Below are 12,235 nucleotides of genomic sequence, written 5' to 3' on the forward strand. Positions count from 1 at the left end.
CGTTTTGTTTGTTTGTTTTGATTTAAAAACTCCAATTATATAATATATATATATATATATATATATATATACATACATACACACACACACACACACACACACACACACACACACACACACACACACACACACACACACACACACACACACACACACACACACACACACACACATATTAACTAAACCACTACCTTAAAATGCCACTTTTTTATTATTGCAGAGGTGGTATTTCAACATAGATTTGACAGACTTTCTAAATGAGTGAAAACGTTTGTGTATTTGTTTTTTCGTAGATGGTTATAAGACAAAGAATGTTTTTATAATTAATTAATGTATGCAAATAAAAACTGTAATGTGTTGCCTTTGGGCGTAAACAGTGAGTTCCACGACAATCCTTGACGACAAATATGCAGTACATTAGCGTATCCATTAAAACAACAGCTAGTTCTTTGTTAAAATGGGCTTATAATTCAAGTTATAATTATTACATGTCACACAAAACATAAATAGTTTTGTCATTATGCAACCTTAAAACTAAATGTCAAAATGCGTAGCAAATATTAATAATTGATTATTAGTACACACAGATTACAATACATTTAGGACGTGTACATAGTGTGACAAAACATACAACATTATGACAATTAATGGCAAACGTCTTGTCTAATGTCCAGGCTTTATTTTTGTTATAAAATTATTATTATATTTATTTTTATTATTAACTTTTAAAGCTGCAATCTCGGGAATAGTCTTGTTATGTAACAATTTAGACATACATGTTTTTCTTTAAAACATCTTTAAGTGCACATTGTAAATGTAGGTAGGTGCACAAATTGAGGATGTGTAAATTAAGCCCACATTCAGAACAATAATGTAAAACATGTAAAACAATAATGGCGACAAACGTTTATTTTGCAGTCAGCCGATAATAACCTTTGATAGCAATGACACGCACATGTATTCAATGTGTAATTTGCATTAAAGAGTTTAAATGATGTTAAGGCAAGTTTTTGATATATACTTTTAAATTATTATAATTATTTTGTATAATACTTTTTAAAATTATTGTTATTTTTAGGACTTAAAAAGCTATAAATTAATTAAGGTCATCTAGGCAATCAGTTTAATGAATCTAACAAATTTCGAAATAGTTTGATCAATTTCAGTTCAGATAAATTACCATTTGGTGTATTGTAAATGTTCATTGATATTAGTTGGTTTGTAGTATATTTACATCATACATCTACAATAGTACGTTTGTTATTCCCAGCATGTACGTGTACCGAAGTTAGTAGTGACTGGTACACGTACACGAACTGTAACTTGACTGCAACACATACACTTACTCCAAATGTAACTAGATTGCACTTAAATTTTGCGACACGTGCATGCATTGTAGTTAAGTTGATTGTGAGACGTACACGTACACGAACTGTGGTTAATTTAATTGCGATCTACAACTTCCAGCGTGTGTTACAGGCAGCTACCTCTTCACTCTCTTGCCAGGCTGTATTGACCACATCTTCACACCGCTTCTCCATCCTTCTAGCACCTCTTTGTGCCTGCTAGTAGTGTTTCATATACTGAACGAGTTTGAAAACTGATATTCTATTAACAGGATAAGGTGATTTCTCAGGAGGCTCACTTTGTACTCAAGAGATTCTTGAAAGAGTCTTGGATTGACAAATTACATAAACACACGCATTTCATAAACATCAGCTAAAATACATGACATGTAAATGGCATTAAAGCGCAACAACGGATGACGTAAAGCGCATTTCAGGTTGGGTTTTTTTTTACACTTAGACGTTTCCGTATCTGTTGGCAATCGTATCCTTATTATCATACAAAGTGCATTTAGTTAACATACAGCCGACAACGAAAACAAGAATATATATTAAAAAAAAACCCCCAAAACAAGAACTTAAATGTAATAACATAATAGCTGTTATGTCTTGTTCCACACTTTATGATTTCATGAACTAAATTTAATGTGTGTTTACATAAGTCTCTATTTTGCTAAAATAATTTTAATTCAAATAATTTATAAAACACTATATATTTTCATGTGCAAATTGCAAAGAGACATGACTGCTGAATGAAATAAAAACATTTTTGGAAAATTCTAAAAATTGTAAAGTTCATATTGGAACTAGTTTACACAGCCTGTGGTTTTGTGGTTGTACATACAGGTTTTTAAGAATTGTAAATGTAAGTAGTTACAAGCTTGTAAGTTTAAAAAAACAGGCTTTGTAAAGTTGTGCCATTATGATTCGAAAGACTGAAGCTGGTTCACCTTCGTGTGGGTTTGTAAGGTTCTTTAGAACATGAAGGACAAATGTCGTCAAGGGACCCGTTATGCTGTAATTCAACTTAGTCCTTGGTCCCCAAGTTAAAGCTTCTTTGTCTTCGCCTGGGCTAAATCTGATTAAGCTAAACTCCACATGAAGATATTAATTGACAGGCCATATACAGCCCTAAATAACTAGAGGATGGGCAATTAAAACAATGAACCAGGACACATAGTAATACAAGGTCTCTCCCAGCTAGGCCAAAAAACAAGGCACGTTTAGACTAAAAATTACCCACCCTTGCATTTTCCATCGATTAAGTATGGCCCTGGAGTCAGTTTCACAAAACATTGTAAGTTTACTTTTATGGGTTACCCATTTAACACCTGTGGTATGTCTATATATTTTTGAATCTATTTCACGTAGAAAATTACGCCATTACAAAAGACACATCACAATAGGGACGAAAGACAATTATTCATATGTATTCGGAATTTATTATTTGTACTGTTTTCACTTACAGAATGTGCTTTTCCAGTCGGAGATTTACGTTTACGTATAAAACTAGGCTTACAACATTTTGTGAAACTGGTCCCTGGTTCCTAGTCCAACAAATTGACGTTTCTTAATGTTCGACTGGGCTACTGATGGTTAAGTTAAATCCACGCGAAGACAATAGTTCATTGTCTCACAGGTAGAAACCTTTTCCTCTTCCAATGGATTACAGCTCAGAAAGATAAAGGTCCACGTGAGGAGGGTTACTCCATAATCTTACAAGTTGACGCTTATTCATCTTCGAATGGGCTACATTTGATAAAACTAAAAGTCAATATGACCATGTTAGTGCATGATCTTATAAATTGCAGCATCATCTTCAAATGGGCTACATTTGATAGAACTAAAAGTCAACATAGAGATGTTACTTCATAATCTTACGAGCTGCAGCATTATCTTCGAATGGGCTACATTTAATAAACCTGAATCTCAAAACTGAGATGTTTGTTCATGATAATACAAGTTGCAGCATCATCTTCGAATGAGTTACATTTTACAAAACTACATGTCAGCACTGAAATGTTAGTTCATGATCTTACAAGTTGTAGCCCTTTCTTTTTCGAATTTGCTACATCCAATAGAGAGCGAATTCCACGTGACGACACGTCAGAATCTATAAGAACCAGTGTGTTCATGGATCGGCTGTATTGCAGAGCATCTGCCAGCTTGCTACACATGAACGCGTCTAGTTGACAGCGACTCAGATCCAGAGTCGTCAACGTGCTGTTCAGTTTGATCGACTCTGCCACAGCAGTGATCCCGACATGGTCGAGCTCGGTGCTGGAAAGGTCCAGCTCTTGCAGTGAAATCGACCGCTTTATTCCCTGGGCCAAGGCACTAAAATCCGAACTCTGAATTTTCGTGCCACTCAGGACCAGACGTCGAAACATCTTTGAACATTCCAGCTTTGATGCAATAGCACTGGAACACATCAGATTGAAGAGGCACTTACTGAAGTCCAGCTCCTCTACAATGCACGGCAGATGGATGATAATGTGGCACACGACAGCAGTAGTTTGACAGTTATTAAACACAAATCTCTTCACGTTCTTGCTGTTTGCACAGATGTCTTGTAAGGCTGACCAGGTCATTGAAGAAATATCATTTAGTGCGTGGTTTGTACAATCCTCAAGTTGTAGACTTTCCAATGCTTTGCCATCGCGCATTACAGTGCGAAGAAATTTAGCCATTATATCCAACGACCACCAATAGATTTTCAAATGTTGCAGACTGGAATTCTTGCCCAGAGCATTGGCCAGTTTGGTATATATATCATCCTGGTGAAGGTAAACAGGCAGGAGGTTTATGTCAATGTGGGTCACGTGACAGTACTCAGATTCCAATACACACGATAGCCCCAAAATGCAGTTATGATGAAAGAGTCCCTTTCTTCTGATTAAAAGGCGTGACGACATCGACTTGGCGAGGTTTGCTGCAGCATTAGGTCTTTCATAACATTCAGCAACCCCGTGCAAACGGTGAGAGTAATTTAATATGTGGGCTGAGCTTGGTTCTGGACATGTTTCGCTCATATTGTCCACATCTTGGGTTGTTTCCTCTGTGATTTCTGCCTCTTGGGTTTCTGCCTCATTGGTTTCTTCCTCTTGGGTTCCTGCCTCATTGGTTTCTGCCTTTTGGGTTTCTGCCTCATCGGTTTCTGCCTTTTGGGTTTCTGCCTCTTGGGTTTCTGCCTTTTGGGTTTCTGCCTCTTGGGTTTCTGCCTCTTTGGTTTCTTCCTCTTTGGATTCTGCCTCTTTGGTTTCTTCCTCTTTGGATTCTGCCTCTTGGGTTTCTTCCTCATTGGTTTCTCGCTGTGCGATTTCTGCCTCTTGGGTTTCTATCTCATCGGGTTCTTCCTCAATGGGTTCTACACCATTGCGTTCTACACCATTGTGTTCTACACCATTGACTTCTGACTCTACAGTTTGTTCCTCTTCACGTTCTGCCTTTTCTATTTCATCCCACATAATTTCATTCACTGCGCCGTCTTCGGCGAGCTCTTGGAGCACCATATCCATGAGTGGGACACCTGGTTCCTCTTCATACAAACCGCATACAAATGAAACAAGCTGCGCATAGCGAGATTTGTCCAAGAAGTTATTTTCGCTAATCATCCTCACAACATCAGCATGCATCATTCCTTCTATGTGCTGAGCTGCAAGAAAGTCCATGAACATGGTACACAGGAACCTGTACTCGAATGTCATATTATTCCTGGTCATGGCTCCACACTTTGTTATTAAGACATTAAAGGAGTACTGAGAAAAGTCTGCTTCAGAAAAAGAAACTTTCCCTGAAACAACAGCATTGAATGCCAAGGATCCTAAGGTCCTTATTGCTTCATTGACTTCGTCGGGAAAGTTATTATTTTGATATTCTAGATTTTGTCGTTTGCAGCACTGTTTTGCCACCACAATGCAGTATTGCTCACAGAGAGCTGATAACGTTGTTACTGTGAGCAAATCAAGTTCTGTGTTGCTGTGGTACACCATTATTAACATAAAACACACAAAGGGTGAAGACAAATGAGGCAACAGATGCCACTCTTTCTTTGATAGATACTCTTTGAGAACTTCAACATTCTCTTTTGTGAGCTTCAATAGGTGGGCGTATGATTTCATGTACTCTAATCTGCCATTTGTTCCCAGTCCGGTGTTAAAAAGTTTGTAGTCGGGACTTATGTGCCTGTCTACGTGCATCTCGGGTGTGACAAAGAGGATTACTGAGCTCTTGCGAAGCCTCTTCCCACGGAGGATTTGATGGAGTTTCTCGCAGTTCGTTCTGTCATCATAGCCATCGACAAGAATGACCACGTTACGGGCGTTAGCTTCTAGGACTGACCAGAACTCTTGTCCAGTGATCGGTGTCCTGTCCGGTACGACCATGTGATAGACTTCTCTGGAGAAATCATCTGAGACGCGTTGTGCATCAATAAATAGGAGGAAGTCATAACTGTGCTTGAAGTAGTTCTTGTTGTTTGCCCACATGGACGCCAACACCGCTGCTAGCGTTGACTTGCCACTTCCTGAACACCCTTCAATTAGGATCCTTTTGCCGACACCTGCTGCTTTCTGCATTGGCAGTATGTCTCTGAGGTCCTGCTTTTGGCTACAATTAGAAAATGAAGACTAAATGAGAATTGTTCATAAACACTTATATTATGAAATAAATAAAGCACTTGTAAATATAATATTACAGTACTGTTCAGTGGAAGCATTATTATTTACCCTGGATGTTAAATTAAATTAAATATGATGGCCCGGATGGGGTTCTAAACTTACAATGAAATGAATCTGAAAAAGTATTTCTTTAAAGACATCTCATTTTGGCGTTCGCGTGAGGTGTTTTTGTCGCAAGATCGAATCTCCTTGGTGGACCCATTCTCCGATTAGTTTCCCCTATACCAACCAGTGCAACACGACTGGTATATCAAAGACCGCTGTATGTGTTGTCCTGTCTGTGGGAAAATGCATATATATGTAGCGGGTTTTCTCTAGTGGTGTTGTTAAACAAAAACAAACTTTAACTTGCTCAAGCCATTTTCAACTACGGCTATGATTATTTGGAGACTTGGTCTAGACTGGACAGTACGTACCACAGCTTCTCATGTACCAATCATGCAGCACTGTTTGGAAAGGGATGAGATATTTTTTTTTAATCCGAACAAACCCTCCCACCCTCAACAAAACAACAACAACAAAAAAACAACTCCACTGATGGCGTTCGAACTCCTGACTCACGGCACCAGCTGCGAATAGCGTTATACCACAGACAAATCCCGTCCAGACATTTACATTGAAAGCATGTTTTTATGTTAGATGGTAGCCAGCCGAATGACCTTTGCTACAAACTAGCTGCTGCTTTCTTCTACCGTCTTTTTAACGTCTGGGCGTTACCAGGGGTTTTTGGGGTGTTTTTTGGGTGTTTTTTTGTTGTTTTTTTCAAAGCAAAATACTTATAAAAACAAGGGTTTTTTTAAAAAGGTCACCTAAATAGTATTTGTTTATACACCCGATCTTTTCCCCTACTGAATATCGCACGTGGAATCTTAGTAAATGCAGCTTTAGGCCCTTTAAGGACTTTTTTTAAAAATGAATTTTGCCGAGGATGGAATTCCTCCAACTTCTAGCCAGTGCACTATGACTGGTATATCAAAGGCCGTGGTATGTGCTATCCAGTCTGTGGGATGGTGCATTTAAAAACAACCTCGTTACCAATGGAAAAAATGTAGCGGGTTTCCACTCTAAGACTATATGTCAAAGTTACAAAATGTTTGACATCCAACAGCCGATGATTAATGAATCAATGTGCTCTAGTGGTGTCGTTAAACAAAACAAACTTTACTTTTCCTACTTTAAGCACTTTTTCTTCCATTTTAAAATATAATGGCCGATTAGACGTGATTAGTTACTTTACCCGTGTTCATCGAATACGTCTAAAGAGACGTAGTAGTCGTAGACGTTGACGCTGAAGTTGTCGTTCCAGGGGATTGGGTAGAATGCGGAGAACACGGTCCGGTACTGATTGCACATGGCGGTCTGACACACCTTCACCAAGTCTGTCCGAATAATAAAACACTCATAAATAGCACGATGACGTCGTCACATTCACAATAATGATGATCTTCAGTACATGTGTGCAATACGTTTGGTATGTGATGTAACATGATGTGATGTGATGTGACGTGACGTAAACGAACACAAGACAGCACAGCATAGCACAGCACAAAAGTACTTGGTTTGTACAGCGACAGCTACATGTACACAGAATGTAGTTAACTTAGTTCCTATACAAAGTTAAACATGCTTCAATATTAGCCCCTCTCTCCGCTCCCTCCCCCCACCGCATTTTTACACATTTTCTCTCAATTCATTCTCCCTTGTTTTGTTGCATCTCTGTAACTAACTATGGTTAGTGTTCTAAACTACATAATTCTATCACATACACAGGTCGTTTCGCTCATTTCCCATTCATGCTATTTTTGTTTCTTTTCCGACGCCATATAACCGTAAAGAAAATGTGTTGAGTGAGTCGTTAAATAAAACATTTTTTTCCTTCTTCCTTCATGCTATTTTACACATATTTTACAACTGACGTAGCACGTAAAGCTACACATTTCATGCATACATACATACTTGTAACCAATAGACATGACAGCACGTAAACCGACACATTTCATGCATACATACTTGTAACCAATATAGAGGGCAGCACGTACACCTACACATTTCATGCATACATACTTGTAACCAATATACATGACAGCACGTAAAGCGACACATTTCATGCATACATACTTGTAACCAATATAGAGGGCAGCTCGTAAACCGACACATTTCATGCATACATACTTGTAACCAATATAGAGGGCAGCAGGTAAACCTACATACTCCATGCATACATGCTTGTAACCAATATAGAGGGCAGCTCGTAAACCGACACATTTCATGCATACATACTTGTAACCAATATACAGGGCAGCACGTAAACCTATACATTTCATACATACATACTTGTAACCAATATACAGGGCAGCGCGTAAACCTATACATTTCATGTATACATACTTGTAACCAATATACAGCGCAGCACGTAAACCTACACATTTCATGTATACATACTTGTAACCAATATACAGGGCAGCGCGTAAACCTATACATTTCATGTATACATACTTGTAATCAATATACAGCGCAGCACGTAAACCTACACATTTCATGCATACATACTTGTAACCAATATACAGCGCAGCACGTAAACCCACACATTCCATGCATACATACTTGTAACCAATATACAGCGCAGCACGTAAACCCACACATTTCATGCATACATACTTGTAACCAATATACAGTGCGTGAATGACTAAAACGACTACAACAGGTCTGCGCTTTATACATGTGCACACAACTTCCTAATAATGATGACGATGACAAAGATAAAAATTCATCATATTAATTTTATATGTTAAGTAATTTTATGTACACTTAAGTTTACTGTAGGAGTATACAGACACATTAATGGGCCGATTTCATATGTCTGGGTTATCAGTGGGTTTTGGAAACATATGGGTTAAACCTAGGTTAAACCCTGGGTCATGTTTACTGTGCATTTCACATGTCTGGTTTTCAATAACCCTAGTTTAACACTGGGTTACAATTATATTGCTTGTTTAAACCTGCCCTTGATGTGGTTTTTCACTGGGTTTGCTCAAAGTAACTTTTCTTCAAAGATAATTTCGCCAGCAAAATGGTGTTTTACATCAGTATCGCAGAGCCATTAAATATGAACGTATTTTTAGAGACCATTTTAACCCACTACAGTAGCAGATAAAGGGTGGGGGATCAAGGGGTTCGACTTCCCATTTTAGACAAGATACCCTTTTGTTTGTTTTTTTATTTTATTTTAGCACGACTGTATATAGAGAATAATACATGAGTGGCCGTTATCATTTATCTTACAACAAGTTGTTTTAAAATGTATCTAACGAGCGAAAGCGAGTTGGATACGTTTTTAATCAGCAAGTAAGATAAATGGTATCTAACGGACACGAATGGATTATTTTATTTCTTACATATCCTCAAAAATCAGGTTTTAAGCACATTTTAACATCTTTTTCGACTAAAAGTTATTTACAGACCTCCCGCTTGTGGCTAAGTTACGCGTCACAGACAAATGATTGTCAGATTAACTATACATCACAGTATAATCGATTTTGACTGTGCTGTTTTTCCATTGGATGAATGAGGAGATAGTTGACCCCCCATATTGTACGCGAATGCTAATAATATACTAGCAACGAGTTTGAACTACAAAGTAATGAAGTGTAAGCTATCCCTCGCTTATGTCCGTTTCTAGATCTGCGGGTAACCCATGTAAAAAGCGTGGTTTTGTAAACACGGATAAAACACACACGTGAAATGCACCACGGGTGTAGGTCTTGGTCAAGTTTTTCAGTGTTTTATGTAAACCAGTGTTAAACCTAGGTTTTCATATAACCTGATGTTACGAAATCCAGACATGTGAAATCGGCCCAAGTTGTGTTTTCATTCGAACGTGGTGGCGCACTCGCGGGATCTAGCGCAGTCAGTAGAACACTAGCCCGAGGTACTTCGGATCAAATCCCCTCGGTGAACCTTCTCTCACTGGGATTTTCTCACCGTCTCCATTAATGTTCTGCTTCTAAGCTCATTTTAAACTACGCATATGGTTATTCAGAGACTTGCTCTAGACAAGACCAGCCTAGGTGGTGTCGTGGTTAAGCCATCGGACATAAGGCTAGTAGGTACTGGGTTCGCAGCCCGGTACCGGCTCCCACCCAGAGCGAGTTTTAACGACTCAGTGGGTAGGTGTAAGACCACTACATTCTTTCTTCTCTCACTAACCACTAACAACTAACAACTAATCCACTGTCCTGGACAGACAGCCCATATAACTGAGGTGTGTGCCCAGGACAGCGTTCTTGAACCTTAATTGGATATAAGCAAGAAAATAAAGGCAGGACAAGTCTTGTAAAAATGCACTCACCCACTACTTCCTTCACCCCCTGCTTGTAGACAGTCTTCCTGTAATCCATGACGGTATCGTAGATGGCGGGGTGGTTGAACTTGAGGGCGTCGCACAGTATTTTCAGTCCGTGCGTTGACTTGGATGTCTGGATCTTGTCCAGAACCATGTGCATCCGGTCCGAGTTTTTGGTCAGCGCCATAATCTCGTGGCGGTCGCCGATCTTGATTATCTGCCCCTGCTGCAGGCGGTCTAGGATGTCTTCGGCAATGACCTGCTCCGCCAGAAGTTTGGTCATCGTCGTTAGGACCTCCTTGTCTTCCAGACTCAAACCTGAATGTGAGCAAATAAAAGAATAGGATCTCGTTCATATACCATAAGACATGGGTCATACTTGCATACGTCCATGCAACGGCATGAGGCAATTTTTAAGGCCAGAAAGGATTAAATTATTCCCTGCGCCAGTGTGTTAATATCTATGTGTGTGTAAGAGTCAAACTCGACATACATACAATATAGAGATATTCATACATCAATACATACATACATACATATGTAGTTCCGTGGGACTTGAATTTTAATTTTTGGAACCAAACATGATTGTACTTGTTATATTATGCAGATTACAAAAAATATGGTTCCATTTTTCTAATCAAGGTCAAGGTAATTTTGACGTTGTGCAAGGTCAGTATCCAAAATCGATTGAATGAATATGTATGAATATTGCATGCAGGGTAATACAACATGTTAATAGCCATTTTTAATTAAATATATTTTTTAAAAGTATTTTTTGTTTCTTCTAAAAACCTATGTGAATTTAGTCTATATTATCAAATTTGTATACTAGTATTCCTAAATTATCTCTGTTTCTTAGGTAACACAAGGGAATATGTGACATTTTTATTACGGTGAGCATACTATATTACCTGGCCTGAATATTAATGTGTGCATTTCAACTGAAATGTTTGACTCAATAATCGTATCATCATCCGACTCATCACCATCAAGGACAAAATGTGTGTCTGATGATAAAAACACGCCAGTGTGTATTTTAGGACATATCTTAGGAAATAGTTTTGATATAAGAACATTGAATATTTACACACTTAATTACACTGATTTGCATATAAAATCCATTACACGTCTTGTAGGGTTGCTGCTTAATGGCAATTTTAGCGCAGATCGAAAATATAAGCCACATATACAAAATGTAGTTATTTGTTTATAGAGAACGATATCCACATTTTCTATTTCAGCTTTGTTTTTAAATAGCTGATATTAAAGATATATATATATATATATATATATATATATATAAATATATATATTGCACTTTTGTCCTACGCTATTACTCCGAGTTTCATATATATATGGCTGCTGTGACGAAGGATTTCGTTCACTGGTAGGGGCAAAAAAAACCTGCTGGGCCCCTGGGGAGGCAATAAATAAACTGATTTTAAAATCATTTCTGTACTTTAACCAGGTCAGTATCCACAAAGCTCGGAAAGTATTTTTAACCCTAATATAGCATGCAAAAAAGCAGTGTACCATAACTGCCATTACCAAAGCAATGGACACATGTCTTGCGTTAAAGTAATACACAGAGCTAGAAAGTTAAAGTTTGTTTTGTTTAACGACACCATTACAGCACTTTGATTTATCAATCATCGGCGTTCGGATGTCAAACATTTGGCCATATAATCTTCTTAGCGGAAACCCGCTAAACTGTTCCAGTCGTGGAGCAATGGTTTAGACAGGAAAACGGAAAAGAAAGAAAGAAGTGTTTTATTTAACGACGCACTCAACACATTTTATTTACGGTTATATGGCGTCAGACATATGGTTAAGGACCACACATATTTTGAGAGGAAACCCGCTGTCGC

General features: G+C 38.3%; 1 protein-coding gene across 2 annotated transcripts in view; it reads right to left on the reverse strand.

Annotated features, from left to right (window-relative positions):
- Positions 1-893: 893 nt before the first annotated feature.
- LOC121367661 overlaps positions 894-12,235 on the reverse strand; it is a 31,161-nt gene continuing 19,819 nt past the window's right edge. For both annotated transcript variants that reach the window (XM_041491966.1, XM_041491967.1), the window contains exons 4-6: positions 10,374-10,685; positions 7,263-7,404; positions 894-5,954 (exon numbers count right to left, since the gene is read on the reverse strand). In XM_041491966.1, the coding sequence (XP_041347900.1) occupies positions 3,374-5,954; positions 7,263-7,404; positions 10,374-10,685 (3,035 nt within the window). In that variant the 3' untranslated portion in view covers positions 894-3,373. The remainder of the gene's footprint in view (positions 5,955-7,262; positions 7,405-10,373; positions 10,686-12,235) is intronic.

The sequence above is a fragment of the Gigantopelta aegis genome, chromosome 3, assembly GCF_016097555.1.
Source record: "Gigantopelta aegis isolate Gae_Host chromosome 3, Gae_host_genome, whole genome shotgun sequence".
Lineage (NCBI taxonomy): Eukaryota > Metazoa > Mollusca > Gastropoda > Neomphalida > Peltospiridae > Gigantopelta > Gigantopelta aegis.